General features: G+C 42.0%; 1 protein-coding gene across 2 annotated transcripts in view; it reads right to left on the bottom strand.

Moving 5' to 3' along the window:
- LOC144692295 (kinesin-like protein KIF2A) overlaps positions 1-19,922 on the bottom strand; it is a 93,178-nt gene that overhangs the window by 69,478 nt on the left and 3,778 nt on the right. For both annotated transcript variants that reach the window (XM_078560939.1, XM_078560941.1), the window contains exon 2: positions 6,438-6,532. In XM_078560939.1, coding sequence (XP_078417065.1) covers positions 6,438-6,532 — 95 coding nt within the window. The remainder of the gene's footprint in view (positions 1-6,437; positions 6,533-19,922) is intronic.

Raw genomic sequence — 19,922 nt, 5'->3', positions numbered from 1 at the left:
GGGAATTATAATATTAATTAACTGTGTAACTGTAATCTTGTGCATGTTTTCTTTTGTTAATAAATGTTTTAGCTTCATTTTAAAAATCTCTAAAGGTGTTCGTGGACTCATTACTATTGAATTCAGTGCACAAATCTTCACGTAATAAATACAAATGGCAAAACTGTTGTGATCGTGTGGCCAAGCTTACCTTGTGGATTTGGTCAGCCTGGCAAGTACCATTTGCCGTATCATAAGGGCAGCAAAGGTTGGCCAGGCTGGGCCTGTTTCCATTGAAATTTAGAAGAATGAGGGGCAATCTTATTGAAACATATAAAAGATCCTGGGGAAAACGTGACTGGGTGGATGCTGAAAGGATGTTTTCCCTTGCGGGAGATAATAGAACTAGACAACAGTTTAAAAGTCAAGGGGGTCTCCCATTTAAGACGGAAATTAGGAGAAATATTTTCTGAGGGTTGGTTGTGGAATTTTCATCCCCAGAGAGGGGTACAGGAAGGGTCATTGAATACCTTTAAGGCCAAGTTGGATAGATTCTTGACAAGGAGTCAAAGGATATGGAGGTAAATAGGAAAGAGGAGTTGAGGCCATGATCAGTTCACCCGTGATCGTATCAAATGGCGGAGCAGGCTCGTAGGGCTGAATGGCCTACACCTATTCCTAATTCACATGTATGTTCATATTGAACAATAAGCTGCTTCCAGGTCTGTTATCACTGGCCAGTTTGCGATAGATTTCTACAGTACTTGTTGAATGCAACCTTCAAATCATGACAAACCACAATTTGTACCAAGCTAGGCAGGTACAAATCTGAAGTCAGAACCTTGTATCCTTAGCCGAGAGTGGAATAAACTAGTTTCATTTGGTATTTGACTTTACACCTCTGGCACACTGTCTCTTTTCTGTTCTGAAAAGATATGAAGATCGGATTTTGTGTTCTCTAGCCGAACAAATTTGATTGTAAAAGCTTCTTTAGGTATGTGAAAAAGATTAACAAGGACAAGTGTGAGTCCATTACAAGTAAAGACAAGAAAATTTATAATGCAGAATAGGGAAACGGTAGAGAAATTGAACAATTCCTCTGTGAAGACCGACACAAAGTAAGATACAGAAAATCTCCCAGAAATATTAGGGAACCAAGGAACTTGTAAAAAAGAAATTGGTATTAATAAAGAGGTAGTACTTGAAAGATTAATTAGATTGACGATTGATAAATCCCCTGGACCAGGTGAACTACATCCTGGGGTACTGAAGGTAGTGGCTATAGAGATAGTGGATGCATTAGTGGTTATCTTTCAAAATTCTAGAGATTCTGGAAAGGCTCCTGCAGTATCGAAAGTAGCAAATGTAATCCCACTATTTAAGGGAGGGGAGGGAGGGAAGGAGACAGAGAAAACAGAGAACTACAGACTAGTTTGATGTCAGTAGTAGGGAAAATGTTAGAATCTAATACAAAGAATGTGATAAGTAGACACTTAAATAATGATCTGATTGTGCAGAGTCAACATTGATTTATGAAGGGGAAATCGCGTTTGACAAATCTGTTGGGAGTTTTTTTGAGGATGTTACTTGTAGCATAGGTAAGGGAGATGGTGTATTTGAATTTTCAGTAGGCTTTCGATAAGGCTAATAAACACAGGTGGTTAGTAAACAAAATTAGAGCATGTGGGATTGGGGGTGATATACTGGTATGGATTGAGAATGTGTTAAACAGAAAACAGTAGGAATAAACAGGTCATTCTCAGGATGGCAAATTGTTACTAGTGGGGTACTACAAGAATCAGTGCTGGGCCCACAGCTGTTCACTGATGATTTGGATGTGGGGACCAAATGTAATATTTCCAAATTTGCTGATGACAAAACTAGGTGGGAATGTAAGTTGCAAGGAGGATGCAAGGAGGCTTCAAATAGATTTAGACAGGCTAAGTGAACGGGCAAGAACATGGCTTATGGAATATGCGAATAAGTGTGAAGTTATCCACTTTGGGAGAAAAAAAAAACAGAAAGGCAGAACATTTCTTAAATGTAAGAGGTTGGGAAGTATTGATGCCCGAAGGACCCTGGGTGTCCTTGTGCATGAGTCACTAAAAGCTAGTATGCAGGTACTGCAAGCAATTAGGAAAGCAAATGGTACTTGGCCTTCATCGCAAAGGGATTTGAGTACAGGAGCAAAGATGCTTTGCTGCAATTGTATCAAGCCTTGGTGAGACCACACCTGGAGTAGTATACAGTTTTGGTCTCTTTATCCAAGGAAGGATGTACTTGCAATAGTGGAAGTGCAACAGAGGTTCACTAGACCAATCCCTGGGACGGTGGGATTGTCTTCTGAGGAGAGATTGATGAAACTGAGTCTGTATGTTCTAGTTTCAAAGAATGAGAGGTGATCTCATTGAAACTTACAAAATTCTTATAAGGTGTGACAGGGTAGGTGTGGAGAGGATGTTTCCTCTGACCGGTGAGTCTAGAACCAGGGGATACACAGTCTCAGAATAAGGGGCAAGCCATTTAAGACAGATGGAGGAGGAATTTCTTCACTTAGAGGGTGGCGAATCTTTGGAATTCTCTAACCCAGAGGGCTGTAGAAGCTCAAATCATTGAGCATGTTCAAGACAGAAAGTGATTTCTGGATACTAATGACATCAAAGGATAAGGGGATAGTGGGGAAAAATGGCAGAGGTAGATGATCAGCCATAGGCAGCAGGCTCAAAGGGTTGAATGGCCTACTCATGCTCCTATTTCCTAAGTTCCCATGAGAAGCTTCCAGTAAGCCAGTAGAAGAACTGATTTTTTGCTGAGAAATGGGATTAAAAATCCATTCTTAGTGGAAGGCCGTTTGTACACATACATGGACTGAGTGTCTTCCAGTGAGAATGTGGAGCAACTAGATGTATTTCACTGCTAATAATATCCTTGATGCTCCTGATGATCCAACTGTTAATCAGGCATTGGGGGAAAGGAAAAATATTTCTGGCCAGAGTGTATTGAAATGCTCAAGAATGTGCTCGCCCCAGTAAAGCTAAAAGTCACACCGTTGTTGGACATTTTGTGTAATCTTGACCAGCCATTAGAGATTGCTGAAAAAAAAGCAGTCCCAAGCCATTGGAGATTGCTGAAAGCTTATCAATTTGGAACAAGGAATCAGTTGCCCAGTGAGGGAGGGAGGACATTGGAGACATTATCATGGATTTGCAAAAGCTGTCCATCCATTGTAATTTGAGAATTTCAAGTGTGTGCGCGCGCACATTATAAAGGTGAACACATTCATAATAAGTTGCTAACATTGCCAAAGTCAACCTTCAACATAGCTTGCCAAACAGCATTGTCTATGGACATGGCAGAATGAGAGAGTTAACAACTGCCAGTCCTCTGAAGTAAATAAGCTGCATTGGAGTAAGCAGAACACCCTAGTGACAGCAGTTATTAGTAGCAGGGGTACTAAAAAGTCTTGTTACCAATGCTAAGGCCAACATTGGGCACAGAACTCTGCATTTGTGAAGTCAGAGTGCTACAGTTGTAAGAAGAAGGGCCATCTTGCCAAGGGATATTGAAAAAATGTAAACAAGAGAAAACCAGCTGGAGGAAACAGCAATCATTGTATATGGTTGTTGAACAGTACTAGGTTGATCAGGGGTCGGTTGAGACGAACGCGATCTGAAGCACAAGGACTACAGTGGCCTGCAAATTTCCAAGTAGCATTGTATGCAGCTCTGGTAAACACGAAGGCCAACATGGTGCATCAGTCAGCCTGATTTCTGAATTGCTATACCATCATAAGTTGAATCAGCATCAACTGGAGAAATCACGCATAGAATTATGAAGTTACAGGGGAGAGAAAAATCTCCATAACAGGTGGTGTGTTGGCTCCAGACACATAGAATGAGTAATGTGCAAAATTGCCCATCATTGTAGTGAAGGGTGAAAAACCAGCCTTGTTGTTAGGAAGAAACAGGTAACAGCACTTAAACTCAAATGGAACAAGCTATTTTGTATAGAACTGAAATGCATAACATGAGGCAGCATGATTGGAAAACATCCTCAGTGAAACAGGCAAACCAATTCAAGGATAAAGCCAATATACAGTTCAGAGGAACGCAAGACCAATTTATTGCAGACCTCGTCCAGTACCCTAAACTCAGAGAAAGTAGAGCAAGAACTGAAAAGGGTCGAGATTGAGAACATCAACTCATTCATACCAAAATTGGCAACTTTATTGCATCAGTTGAATGAATGCTTCAGGAAGGAAGGGTGTTCCATGGAATTGGACAAGGGAATGAGAGAAAGCATTCCAGTAGAAATAAATTGCTGGATGGTACAATGCTTGTAACATTACTATGTGTTCAAAAAGGTGACACTAGCATGTAATACCTCTCCAAACAGAGTAGGTGCTGTGATCTCTCATGGGTTGGATAATGGTGAGGAGACGCCGACTGCACTTGCCTCATGCACTGTCAGTGAGCGAAATTATGCTCAGATAGAAGGCGATGCATTGCCTTCATTTTTGGAGTAAGATTTCATAAATTCTTGTGCGGTTGTAGTTTCATAATCAAAACTGATCAAAAGGCACTGACAGCTATTTTGAATCCAAAGTCTGCAGCACTCACTTGCAGCCCAAATGTAGAGATGGGCTTTGATTTGTGTGCTTATCAGTGCGACATCAAATACAGACGATCGGAAGATCATTATAATGCCACTGTGATCTATAGATTACCATCCCCCTCAGGAGGTGGAGCCCAACAGGGAAGATGTACTTTTCTTTTCTCATGTAGATGACTTTCCAGTGACAACAGGTGACATTGTTAGAACTCGTAGGGACCTTGTTTTGGCAAGGGCGCATGAATATATCACAAATGGGTGGCCACAGATACTGAATTTAGAAATCAGGCCATTTTAAAAAATATAAATGCGAGAGAATGAGCTATCCGTTGATGGTATGTTATGTGAAGAACCAGAGTTGCAATTCCTGAAAAAGTTAAGATCACAGTTGCTATGTGATCTCTGCAATCAATACTTAGGGATGAGCTTGGCAAAGAGTCTAGCCAGAATCTACCTTTGGTAGCTAGTGACATGGAAGACACCGTGAACAGTGTAGAGTATGTCAAGCAGTGGAAAAGAAGCTGCCAGTGGTACCTTCGCAACCATGGAAATGGCAAGCTAAAGTGTGGCAGCAGATGTGCCTAGATTTTGCAGAATTTGAAGGCTATTTATTGTGATAGCCATTTGAAATGGGTTGAGGGGGTTCTGAGGAATTGAACTGGCAAAATCCTAGATATTTTGCTTATGGGTTCCCAGAGGAAATTGTGTCTGACAACTAGAGTGCCACTATATCATGGAGCAACAAAGCGCACAGTGCAAATTGTTAAGCATGCTGTTGTTAAACAAATGCTAGATACAACTTGGAAGAAATCTCAATTGTCTTTGAATCAGAAACTGGTGAATTTTTTTATTAATTTGTCATACAAGCCTCACTATCAGTAGAATGTCAGCTGAACTGTTCCGTAGAAGGCAGCTTTAGCACAGTTGGATGATGACAAATGAACCAGGCAGAAAAAAAGGGAGTCCTGATAAGGGTAGAGTGAGAGAAAGAAGTCTGAAGTTGAACCAGGAGATTAAGGTGAAAGGACATCAACATAAGCAGTTGAAGAGGTTACCAGGAAGAGTCGTGAAAATACATGGTCCTCGCACATACTGGGTCAAGATGTTTGGTAGTGGAAAGGTTAAGTTTGTACATATAGGTCATGTTTTACCTTCAGAAATTCATGAAGAACAAGAGTGAATTGGGCAGAAACAAGCAAGTCTGATGAATTGAATGGTTGGGATACAAGTAGAGCACCAATAGCTACTCCAACACAAGTCGTGCCTGAAACCAATTCAGATCAGAGTTAGAGGCAGCCAGACATGTCTGGTGAAGTGGAAAACTCAACTAAAAGTCAAGGTCAAAAATCAGTCTTCATTGGAGAAGTCTTCTCCTCAGACTCAGTGCCAGATGGGTTGAGGCCCTCCCCCAATTTCTGAAAAACAGTGATTAAGTTGGGTTTGTAAATAAACAGAAAACGAGAAATGTATAAAAATTGAACATTGTGTATCTCCTCGTTTGGGAGGGAGGAGTGTAATAGCACTCTCTTGCGGCCATTAATGTTGTGTCCAACAAACCAGACTAAGCTAGTTTCAATTGGTACTTGACTTTACATGTGGCACACTGTCTCTTTTCTGTCCTACAAAGAGAGTATTCTTTTTAAGGGAATGTTTGAATGCTTCAATACCAGACCGGGCCTTAAAATTGGCCAGAAATTGACTCGTAACACAAATAGTCAGTGATAGACAACTTCCAATTCAAACAGCAATGATTTGATATCTATTCTGGAGAATGCCGACGAGGCCATCCCAATCTTTCAACCAGAATGCAGATTAAAATATGCATTTCTAACAGAAGACCATCTTACCTCTTTGGCCTTACTTATGGTGTCTTCTAGCCACTCAGCTCTTACACAAGATTTCTCTGTAAACAATTCAGTTATGCTTGCATCTTGTATCATCCCTATGAAGAAAGAAACCAAGCTGATGGATTAAAATGAACTACAGGGCATGGAGAAAGCTAACTAAGCCTCTCGTCCCAACATCAGATGAGAATGCAATTTCTCCCCTCTGGAGAGTATTCTCCCATGTACTCAGATTTACCCCTCAAAGTCCAGGTTATAGAAGTGCCTTTAAATATGCAACAGATATAACAAAATTAAGTAGGCTGCTTTTAAGATGCACATGGGGTCATTTTTAGAACTGCAACACTATACAGACAAATTTAAAAACTCCATGAGTATACATTCACGTGTGATAGCTAACTGGTAAATAAAAATGCTTGGCAGTACTTTTACTACAGATATGCAGTAAGTTCTGGGTACACAAATTCAACAGCAGTTTTACTTTTTTTTTTAAAAAAAAAATAAAAACAAATACTAGTACAGCTAACTGGTTTGGTACCAGTGTCATGTCTGCTCAAATAAGTCTGGTTTCATGCCAAATTCTTCCAAGTTCCTCCACGTAGAATTAAAACATATACAATGGACAAGTTTACTTCCTTTTTATTTCACTTGAGACAAAGACAAATGAGCTCTGCAGCATCTTGAAGAAAAATGCAAATAATCATCTAAGGTTTTCCCTCAACATTGCTGGGCTACAAGAATCTGCAATGAAATTATGATGCATAAACCGTATTTGACCAAGTACTGATTGTGATATTGCACGTTGATCTTTTCATCCAATTCGAGGTAAATACCATGGCAGTTAATTTGGTTTAATTTCATAATCAAGCTCTTGTAGCAAAAACAAGTATACAGTGGAAGTTTAGCAACAGCTTAAAATCAATATTGTCTAGGTGCCTTATCATGCTCACATTTTTCATTATAAATGCTGGATGTTCCGTGCACAAGCCTCTGCCACATGAAGAACATTACGAGACACATGTTCAGGGCATCTCCACTGCGTCTCCTTTTTCTGACTTGTGAAGCAACTGACCATACAAATTTGGAGAAGTAGGCCACTTGGCTCCTTGAGCCCGCTCCCCCATTCAATAAGATCATGGCTGATCTGCTTGTAACCAACTCCACATTCCTGACTAGCCCCGATAACCTTTCACCCCCTTGCTTATCAAAATCTACCTATCTCAGCCTTAAAAATATTCAAAGGCTCTGTTTCCACTGCCTTTTGAGGAAGAGGTTTCCAAAGATTCAACCCTCAGGAGAAAATAAAATCTCATCTGTCTTAAATGAGCAACCTCATTTCTAGACAGTGACCCATTAGTTCTAGATTCTCCTACGAGAGGAAAAAGATTGGAGCTTCTTAAAATGTGGGGCACATAGATACCCACTTTTCGTCTATATATTATGGCTAACTGGCGCAATTTACCATTTACTGTAGCACTGCTTCACCATTGCAGATTTTAATCTTGAGATCATTATGTGGAGTAAAACTGTGTGCAAATTGTACAAGGTTACTAAATGTACACCATTCATACCTGTCCTGGTAGAAACAGTATAACGGAAGTGAACATTTTTGAATACTGACTTAGAAATTCAACAAAGAGTAATTAACACCAAGTTGGTGTTAAGTCAAAGTCCAAGGGTACAGCCACTTGTAATTTCCTGCTGACATTTACACATGTTAAAGGAGGTTTGAAATAGTGGTAGTTTTGATCAAAAACATAGTTCCATTGCTGAGGAATGATGCATTAAAATATTGCATGAAAAGCACTAGAGAGCGAGATTAATTCAATTTACATCTATTTCTGAAGTTCAGTCAACTCAAAGCAATATTTCTTTTGAAAAATGGTACATCTGTTTTATATGTACAAATATGGTATTTTGAATTGCATTTCAGTCAGGCCTACAATCTTATTCCAATACATACCTAGTATCGTAATTCAGTTTACATACATTTGGCAGAAAAGTTGACCTAATATCCTAAAAATGGAGAGCTTTACTTCAGCAACTCAATCCACAGGATATATAATAAATTTTAAAATGACCTTAACTGAATATCAGAGTGTCTTTGCACATAACCAAATGTGCGTCATTCATGACATTTTAAAAGTTTATCTTCACTTCTAACATTCTAGAGAACTACTTACCAAGTTTTCAAAAGCACTTTAGCTATTCCAGGATATATCCCAAAAAAAATATGAGACGACACATTCAGGTTGCATTACAAGATGATAGATGAGAAATGCAGACTGACAACGTAGCCCACATAATCTTCATGCCATCATGAGGAAGCTATTGTGATATCATAAAACAGCTCGACTACCATTTGTGGTTAATGTCCCCAAAACAAATATGAAAGCACAAACAGTGTCTCAGCAGGTTAAGTTTTCAAAACCAGAACAGCTCACCACTTCAGTGGAGAAACAATTAGAGGCTGGAATTTAAAGCAGAGGCCCAAACTATCATTTTTTGTTTTTTTAAAAAAAAGGAACCATTATCTGAATCTCTAGAACATTAAATGCAATGAACAGCCTTGTTGTTACATGATCTAATTTCTCACAGAAAAGCAACATTTATGGAAAACATTGCACTGTGTTGCCAGTTTCAGATAGAATATTAAAAGAAAGAGCTCAGGCCACAGCTCTTTGGATTGCACCCCCGGCAGATTTTAATATGTGTGATCTTATATTATTCAAAAAGTTAGGAACCGCACACATACATATATCCAGAATGCCACATCATTCACTACTGCACCGCAGTCTGTATACCAAAGGAGCAATGTATCATTCTGCTACACATGGTGCGATCTGTAGAAATAAATATCGAAGCTGACATCGAGTGTGTGTCTAAAAAAAAAGATTATTTCAGGCTTCTGGGAACCACATGCCACAACGTTGTGGCAGGTGTTTGGGAGCAAAATCCAAGCACTACGAACAAAATAAAATGCCAAATTAGATTGAGAAAAATCAAATTAATTATTGCCAGAGAGGGAAAAAAAAGAGTGAATTGCATGAAAATGAAATGGCTGCTGTTGCAACAATGAACGCACAGCTCTAGCCCATTGTAAATTGGGAGGCCCATTATGTTGTGGAGGCATTTGAGAAGTTTAAACAAAAGTGCAAATTTACATTCAGTAGTTTTCTAAAATGCACCAGCGAAAGGTCAGCTACATCGTTTTGTGGAAGGGGAAAAACGATTTAGATCTTTTCAATAGCTGGGAGATGAATGAGAATGACAATTAAACAAATTTGAGAAATTCAGAACACCTCCACCAGGACAAACCATCAGATCCACCGACATGAATTTCAAAGCTTGAGGCAAAAACTAGGTGAGCCTGTTGATGATTTCTTAATGAGATTGAGAATGTAGCCAGCAAACAAATTTAAAGAAACAGATGACATACCACAGGAATCTGTGCTGGGTCCCCTATTATTCATCATTTACACAAACGACATAGATGACTATGTGGGGAGTAGGATTAGTAAGTTTGTGGATGACACAAAGATTGGCCGGGTGGTTAACAGTGAGGATGAGTGTCTTGGGCTACAGGAAGATATAGACGGGATGGTCAAACGGGCAGATAAATGGCAGATGGAATTTAACCCTGAAAAGTGTGAGGTGATACACTTTGGAAGGAGTAATTTGACAAGGAAGTAGTCAATGAACAGCATGACACTAGGAAGTTCTGATGAACAAAGTGACCTTGGCATATGTGTCCATAGATCTCTGAAGGCAGAGGGGCATGTTAGTAGGGTGGTGAAAAAGGCATATGGGAAACTTGCCTTTATCAATCGAGGCATAGATTACAAAAGTAGGGAGATCATGTTGGAGTTGTACAGAACTTTGGTGAGGCAACAGCTGGAGTAGTGTATGCAGTTCTGGTCGCCATATTATAGGAAGGATGTGATTGCAGTGGAGGAGGTGCAGAGGAGGTTTACCAGATTGTTGCCTGGGATGAAACATTTAAGTTATGAAGAGAGGTTGGATAGGCTTGGGTTGTTTTCGTTGGAGCAGGGAAGGCTGAGGGGCGACCTGATCGAGGTGTACAAGATTACGAGGGGCATGGACAGGGTGAATAGGGAGCAGCTGTTCCCCTTAGTTGAAGGGTCAGTCATGAGGGGACAAAAGTTCAAGGTGAGGGGCAGGAGGTTTAGGTGGGATGTGAGGAAAAACTTTTTTTACCCAGAGGGTGGTGACAGACAATGCACTGGCTGGGAAGGTGGTGGAGGCTGGTTGCCTTACAACCTTTAAGAAGTACCTGGATGAGCACTTGGCACATCATAACATTCAAGGCTATGGGCCAAATGCTGGTAAATGGGATTAAGTAGGTAGGTCAGGTGTTTCTCACGTGTCAGTGCAGACTCGATGGGCAGAAGGGCCTCTTCTGCACTGTGTGATTCTGTGAAAGGCTGGTAGATCAGCTCATTTCAAGCTCTGCACACCGGGATACAAAAATCTCTGATTGGACAGGACAAGCTCACAGCACCTCAGGCTGTAGATACTAAATCAGAACACATGAAGTCATGAGTTGACAGATAAAGATGCTGACTACCCCAAATGGCTAACCTTAAGTCAAGGAAAAGGCTTGATGCAGCAGAACAGCAACTAAAGAATGCACACCGGGGAGAGAGAAAGATGTTCAACAGCTGTGGATGACCATGAGTTCACTGGCAGAAGGAAATGCCCTGCATACAGATCAAACTACAGAGCTTGTGTAAAGTCACTGGGAAAAGATGTGCAGAACAAAGAAAGATGATTTTTAAAAATTACCAGAGGCAGAGCAACAAGGCGAATGAGAAAGAAAACACAGCAAAACCTGCATACACAGAAAGATGGTGAGTTTGAGGACACAGTAGATGCAAGAATCATAATTGCATGAAATGTCTGGATGTAAGAGTTCTCAGAGAAAAGAAATTCACACAAACATTCAGATCAGGAAGATGAGGAGATATAAACCCACAATCACAAATCTGAGACTGAAGCTTGATACCAGAGCAGAGCAACATCATCCCACTCAGACTATGCTAGAAGATTTTCCCTGATAACTTGAAAGAAAATGGTTATCCAAAGAAAAATGCTCTGAAATCAAGCAACGTCATGCTGACAGCATATGATGGAATGGAGATTCAACAGCTATCCAGCACCAAAATCAGAGGGACACACAAATGAAAAAAAGTTAACTGCATATTTCACATCAACGAAACAGATGGTCCTGCTATTCTGAAGTTCGCAGTTGTGAAGAGTTGTAGCTGATCGCAGGTTAATCATGAAATACAGAAGGTGTGACTAAAGGTTGAAGGTAGTACGCCTATGGGGGAAAGGAGGGGACACTACAATGGGAGACAATCTATGAGGAGCTGCTCCTCCAATCACAGATTCAGTCCCTCCCATGCTCACTGCTTGGAGTTCCTCCAATCAGTTTTTAACAAATTCATTCATGGGTTGTGGGCATCGCTGGCTAGGCAAGCATTTATTGCCCATCCCCAAATGCTGTTAAGGTGATGGTGAGCTACCTTCCTGACCCACTGCAGTCAATGTGCTGTAGGTACACCCACAGTGCTGTTAGTGAGGGAGTTCCAGAATTTGACCCAGCAACAGTGAAGGAATGGCGATATATTTCCAATTCAGGATGGTGAGTGGCTTGGAGGGGATCTTCCAGGGTGGTGGTGTTCCCATATGTCTGCTGCCTTGTCCTTCTGGATGGTAGTGGTCGTGTGTTTGGAAGGTGCTGCCTAAGGAGGCTTGGTGAGTTCCTCCTTTGCATTTTGTAGATGGTACACACTACAGTGCATTGGTGGAGTGAATAAGACCTTAAGACGTAGGAGCAGAAGTAGGCCATTCGGCCCATCGAGTCTGCTCTGCCATTCAATGAGATCATGACTGATCCGATAACTCTCAACTCCACTTTCCTGCCTTTTCCGCATAACCCTCGATTCCTTTACTGTTTGTGGAAGGAATGCCAAAGCGGGTTGCTTTGTCCTGGATGGTGTTGAGCTTCTTGAGTGTTGTTGGAGCTGCACTCATCCAGGCAAGTGGACAGTATTCCATCACACTTCTGATTTGTGCCTTGTAGGTGGTGGACAGGCTTTCGGGAGTCAGGAGGCGAGTTACTCGTTGCAGGATTCCAAGCCTCCGATCTGCTCTTGTAGCCACAGTGTTTATATGGTTAGTTCAGTTCAGTTCAGATCAATGGTAACCCCCAGGATGTTGATATAGTGGGGGATTCAGCAATGGTAATGCAATTAATTACATGTCAAGGGACATTGATTAGATTCTCTCTTGTTGGAGGTGGTCATTGCCTGGCACTTGTGTAGCACGAATGTTACTTGCCACTTGTCATGCCAAGCCTGGATATTGTCCAGGCCTTGCTGCATTTGGGCATGGACTGCTTCAGAATCTGAGGAGTCACAAATAGTGCTGAACACTGCAATCATCAACAAACATCCCCACTTCTGACCTTATGACAGGAGGAAGGTCATTGATGAAGCAGCTAAAGATGGTTGGGCTTAGGACATTACCCCAAGGAACTCCTGCAGTGATGCCCTGGAATGGAGATGATTGACCTCTAACAACCAAAACCTCGCTCGATCTTCTGATCTCGCTGCTCCTCCAGAGACAGAATATGTTTGGATAAGCAGCAAGTGCAGGAGGGAGGGAACCTGTGATTTGGGGTAAAGGAGCAGTTATCCTGCCCTGTCCCGCTGTCGCCATGCAGAAGACTTCCAGCTACAGAAAAAACATCTTCTGGGAAGCTGAGAAACAGAAAAAGAGAGAAAGAAAAAAAAAAAGGTGGGATGAGGTGACCAGAAAGCCAGCAAAGAGGCCAGCAGCAGGCCCTGAAGAGCCACCTATACAGAGAATATCTTTATGGGCAAGAGTCAGCAGAGAGGTCTGTCCCATTTTAATTTTCTTTTCAACATTAGGTTCTCTTGCTGGGAGAGGCCCTGTATCTATGGCAAGAGGGATAAAATATCCAAAGTGATTCCCATTGGAGCTGTGCTTGTTAAACTGCACGTATCAAACCCATAGAGATAGAGCGGTAGGCCTTAGGCCTGTGATGACAGTGGATTAATGGTCACCAGTTGTAGGGTTTCTCATACACTCAGAGCCCTTGACACCATATTCCATGAGAAAGCATTCATACGTGTCCTGTTTCTCCTGTTGCCATGGTTGAAAATTGCAACGATGAGGAAAAAATTGGATAGGCTAGAGTTGTTTTCCTTAAAACTGAGGTGGCCAAGGGGTGACTTAATTGAGGTGTACAAGATCATGAGGGGCGTAGATAGAGTAGACAGGAAAGACCCACTTCCCCTGGCAGAGAGGTCAATTGCTGGGGCGTGGGAGCGAACAGATTTAAGGTGATTAGTAGAAGGATTAGAGGGGACTTGAGAAAAAACTTCTTCATCCAGAGGGTGCTGGATGTCTGGAATTTGCTGTCTAGTTTGGCGGTGGAGGCAGAAATCCTTAACTCATTTAAAAAGGTACCTGGATCTGCACCTGAAGTGTTTTAACCTGCAAGGCTACAGACCAAGTGCTGGAAGGTGGGATGAGAATGGGCAGCTAATTTTTTAGTTTTATTTTTCAGCTGGTGCAGACACAATGGGCTGAATAGCCTCTTTATGTGCTGTAACTTTTCTATGGTCCTACGGATTCAAGAAATTACAAATGGCATTCCATTATTTAAGAAGGAAGGTGGGTTGGAGGAACCATCTAGGCACAGACCTATCAGCTTAACATCAGTTATGGGGAAGTTACTGGAATCTACAAAGGCTTTATATGGCAAAGTCTCCCAGCTCCAAGACCTGAATGACTGAGCGAGGATTAATTGATCAGAGTCAGCATGGATTTGCGAAGGGCAAGTTATATCTGACTAATTTAGTTGATTATTTTGAGGAAGTCATGGGCATAGCAGATACAAAAGTGCCTATGGATGATTTTATATGGGCTTCCAAAAGTATTTGATACAATTCATTACAGGATATTATTAGCAAAGCTACCTTGTGACTTGGGCTGGCAATTGGTTGGGAGGTAGGAGATTGAATAAGGATAACAGGGGTGTTCTGATTGGAAGGTGTTCCCCAGGCACCTTTACCAGGTCTTCTGCTTTTAACTGCATTTATTAAATGACTTGGATGAAGGAATGAATAAAGCTTGCAGATGACATCAACCAAGAGTGGATGAAGTAGGCACAAATGTACATAACCATCACAGATGGAGTTTAATGTGGGAAAGTTAGAGTTCATTCACTTTGGATCCAAGAATGCCAAATTGGAATATTTTCCTAATGACAAGGGACTAGGAGCTTTGAAGAACCAAAGGTATTTGGATGATCATATACACAAAGCTAGTAGACAGGTACAGAAAAGACCAGCAGGATGTTGGCCCCTCAAAAGGGATTGGAATAAAAGTGGTAGAAAGTGGTGCTTCATTTGTACAGAGGAATGGTCAGGCCCTGCTTGGGGTACTACATTCAGTCTTAGGCACAGGATTTAAGATTGAATTATAGAACAAACTCAATAGGATTTAAAGGTTAAATTATCAGAACAGTTTGCATACCTTTGAGTTTAGGAGATTCTGGGGCACCTTATCAAAGTCTTTTTGAACGTTGTTAAGAGGAATTCAACAGGGACCATACAGAAAAACTGTTTTATCTAGTGAAGGACTCCAGGAGAGGTGGGGGAGGGGTGGGATGCAGTACAGGTTTGAAATCAAGAAGCACTTTTTTTTCACAGAGCGGTAGAAATCTGGAACACTCCCCTGCTAAAAGCAGTGGATGCTGGATCAATTGAAATTTAAGACCGAGGTCAACAGATTTTTGCTAGACAAAGGTATCAAGGAATATCGAGCAGAGACTGGCATTGACATTGAGGTACAGTTCACCCATGATCTAACTGAATGGAAGTAGCAGCTCGATAGACTTGAATGGCCTATGCCAGTTTGTGCTGTTTTTAATGCCGTTTATTTTGAACTAATGCCCTTTTTGATAGATGAACCTAAATTTCGAACTTGCAACAATGTTTTGTATGGTAATAATACAACCAGTAAAATACAGTAATATATTTTTACAGTAATATATTTTTACAAAGGTTTAGTATAAAAATCAAACTTCGATTTTTAAAACATAAGGAAATCTAAACATGCAGCCCTGAAACTCAACTTCCCCACAAAGCCTGCCATCTGCTTCAACTTGTCATCAAATGTTTCCTCCTTGTTCAGTACCAACATGAACCTTGCCCTTGCTTTAAAAAGGACTTATCACACCTTTAAAGTTCTCAACCTCAGTTATTAAATTCCCTCAAACTACCATGTCATTCATCTACCTTTGTCTCCTATTCACCCAACATGTTCACTTTACCCTGTTTCAATCCTGTTTCCATCACAATTACATCAGAGACGACGGTGGTCAAACATGGCACATTGTCCTTCTTTTCCATCTTCACACTTAACCATCCATTCTTCCCATCATCTCTCCCCTGCCAAGGATCTCTACAGCTGTACTTTCAGCTGTCATTCGTCCCAATGTAGCTTCCACTCCCTTGCAGAGATGCCACTTTCATCTGTCCCTTCCTCTTCAAGATCTGTAAGCAGAGCTCAGTTTCTACATGTATGACAATATCCAGCGTCGTTAACTTGAATGCCATTTCTATACTAGCTACCTGCAAGCCCTGTGAAATTGAAATTTCAGCTCAACATTTTTATTATTTCATGGGATGTGGGCATTGCTGGCAAGGTCAGCATTTATTGCCCATCCCTAATTGCCCTGGAACTGAATGGTTTGATTGGCCATTTCAGAGGGCTTTTAAGCATCAACCAAATTATGTGGATTAGAGTCACATGCTGTCTAGACCACATAAGGACCACAGATTTCCTTCCCTGAAGGACATTAGTGAACCAGTTGGGTTTTTACAATGATAGCTGTCATGGTCACCAAGACTAGCTTTCATTTCTAGATTTTTTAATTAATTGAACTCAAATTTCACCAGCTGCTGTGATGGGATTTGACCCCATGCCACCAGAGTATTAGCCTGGGCCTCTGGGTTATTAGTCTAGTGACATTACCACTACACAAACATTTTCCCTCCACACTGACAATCAGAGCCACTAGGTGGCAGAGACATGAATCCAGCTCCAACTCCAACTCCATCAGCCACCCCAGCTATTCTAGATTCAGGCTGAATCTAGACAATGGTAATAGATGTACTTTATTTGGATTTTCATAAGGTGCTCCATAATAGACTAATGAATGTCAGAGAACAGCCAGGAGACAATAGTCAGGAGACAAGTGGCAAAATGGATTGCTAGCTAGCTTCAAGACAGAAAGCAGAGTGGGAGTAAAGGATACTTATTCAGAATGGCAGAAAGTGGGAAATGGTGTTCCACAAGAATCACTGCTGTGACCACTGGCTCATAATTTAATCAAAAACACTTTTAAATTTGCGGAGTGTTGGGTGGTGGTGGGGGTGTGGTAACCAATACGGAGGAGGATGGCATCAAATTATAAGACATTGATAAGCTATAGTCAAAGGGTTAATGTTAAATATATAGTTCACATCAATGACATAGGATCACATGATAAGAGCATGGAGATAGTTCCATGTAAAGCCTCGTGTAGACTATGTTATAAATAGTTAGCATTATGTTCGATAAAATATCGACAGTGCGGAGGGGGGTGCCGGGAAGGAGGACCACCTCCTGGGCTTGGCCAAGTTGGCCATTAATAGGCCCAGGCAGCGGTCAATCGAGGGGGTCGTCCGACCCGACTGTCTGCCCCTCTTCCGCGGCTACGTTCGCAGCTGGGTGTCCCTGGAGAGGGAGCACGCGGTGTCTGCCGGCACCATCGAGGCCTTCTGTGCCCGGTGGGCACCGCGGGGACTGGGGTGCTTTATCGACCCCTTTAATCACATTTTGATTTGATGTTTGTAAGTTCCCATTAAACTTTGTATTTGGTTTTTTACAGCTGACCTAACTTAGGGGCTGTGTTTATGTTACCCCTGATTTTGTTGCTTTCGTTTATTTGGTTGACTCAGAAAGAGTATAAATACTGACAGACTCCCCTGATGCCCACTCTAATTACAGACACGCTCATTGGAGATCCCGTAAAAAGAAGAAAAGATAGAGTTTGCTAACAGTATCGCTTCCAGCTATACTAGTATGGGATAACTCAGCACAGGTTAATGATAGAATTCAAGGCATCCCTAGTCTGCATGGCTCAATTTCTTATTCTACAGGGATCTGAGAGAGGCTGATGAAGCCAACATTGTTGTCCATACCAAATACCCTTGGGAAGGTGGTGGCGAGTGACCTTCTTGAACCACTGCAGTCACGTGTTGTAGGAAAGCCCCCAGTGCTGTTGGGAAGGGAATTCCAAGATTTGGACCCAGCGACAGTGAAGGAATGATGATATAGTTCCAAGTCAGATAGTGTGTGGTTTGGAGGAAATTTTTGCAGGTGGTGGTGTTCCCATGTATCTGCTGCCCTTGTCCTTCGAGGTGTAGAAATCACGGGTTTGGAAAGTGCTGTTGAAGGAGCCTTGGTGAGTTGCCACAGTGCATCTTGTAGATGGTACACTGCTGCCACTGTGCATCAGTGTGGAGGGAGTGAATGTTTAAGGTGGTGTATATGGTGCAAATCAAGCAGGCTGCTTTTTCCTGGATGGTGTCCAGTTTCAAGTGTTGTTGGAGCTGGACTCACCAGGCAAATGGGGAACATTCCAGCACACTCCGGACTTGTGCCTTGTAGATGGTGGGCAGGCTTTGGGAACTCAGGAAGTGAGTTACTTGCCGCCAAATTCCCAGCCTCTGACCTGCTCTTGTAGCCACAGTATTTATGTGGCTTGTCCAGTTCAGTTTCTGGTCAATGGTAATCCCCAGGATATTGATAATGGGGGATTCACTGCTGGTAATACTGTTGAATGTCATGGGGAAATGGTTAGATTCTCTCTTCTTGGAGATGGTCATTAATGGCAAGTAACATTCATGCCATGTAAGTGCCAGGTAATCAGCCCAAGCTTGAACGTTGCCCAGTTCTTGCTGCATGTAGACATGGACTGCTTCAGTCTTGGAGGGGTCATGAGTCAATCAGCAAACATCCTCACTTCAGACCTTATGTTGAAAGGAAGGTCATTGATGAAGCAGTTGAAGATGGTTGGGCTGGCCTCCCAACAGCCAAAGCCATCTTCCTTTTTTCTGGGTATGACTCAGAGGTTTCAAAACCCTACACAGCCCCAACCCCCATTTCCTAGTGACTTCAATTTTGCTAGGGCTCCTTAATACCACACTTGGTCAAATGATGTCTTGATGTCAAGGACAGTCACACACTCACCTCTGATATTCAGATCTTTTCATCCATGTTTGTACCAAGACCACAAGGAGATCTGGCCAAAGCTAAACTGAGTAATTTATTGCTGTGTAAGTGTCACTTGATAGCACAGTTGTGACACTTTCCATCACTTTTCTGATGAAGAGTAAACTGATGGGACAGTAATTGGCTAGATTGGATTTGGCCTTTTGTGGTCAGGACATACCTGAACAATTTTCCACATTGCCAAGTAGATACCAGTGTTGCAGCTGTACTGGAACACTGGGGCTAGTTCTAGCACAAGTCTTCAGCTGCTGAGGTGTTGTCAGGGCCCAAAGCCAGTTCCTTCAGGCATTTCACGATATCACATGGAGTGAATCAAGCTGGCAGAAGACTGGCATCTGTGATACTGGGGACTTCAGTAGGAGCACGAGATGGATCATCCACTCAGCATTTCTGGCTGAAGATGCTTGCAAATGCTTTAGCTTTGACTTTTGCACTGATGTGTTGCCCCTCCCTCCACACCCCCCAAAACTCTCCCATCACAGAGGATAGGGATGTCTGTGAAGCCCCCTCCCCCAGTTAGTTATTTGATTGCCCAACATCATTCACAACTGGATGCAACAGATTTTTGATCTGATCCATTGGTTGTGGGATTTTGTAGCTTTATCAGTTGCATGCTGCTCCTGTTACTTACCGCACATTTCTTCACCAGGTTGTCACCTCATTTTTAGGTATGCCTGCAGTTGATCCTGCCATGCTCTTCTGCCCTCCTCAGTGAACCAGGGTTGATTCCCTGGCTTGATGGCAATGATATAGTGAGGTTAAGATTGCGGTTAAATACAATTCTGCTGCTAATGACCTATAGCAACTTGGATGCCTGGTTGAGCTGCTCTGTTATGAATCTATTCCACTTAGCTGTGAGTGCCACAGAACACAATGGATGGTATCCTCAGTGTAGAGACGGGACTTCGTCTCCACAAAGACTGTGCTATGGTCGCTCCTACCAACTGTCATGGTCAGATGCATTTGTGACAGGTAGTTGGCAAGGACGAGGTCAAGTAGTTTTTTTCTCTCTTGGTTCTCTCACCATTTGCCACCCAGTCCCAGTCAGGCAGATATCTCCTTCAGGACTCTGCCATCTAAGTCGGTAGT

The sequence above is a fragment of the Cetorhinus maximus genome, chromosome 17, assembly GCF_964194155.1.
Source record: "Cetorhinus maximus chromosome 17, sCetMax3.hap1.1, whole genome shotgun sequence".
Lineage (NCBI taxonomy): Eukaryota > Metazoa > Chordata > Chondrichthyes > Lamniformes > Cetorhinidae > Cetorhinus > Cetorhinus maximus.
This window is presented reverse-complemented; position numbering and strand designations above follow the sequence as displayed.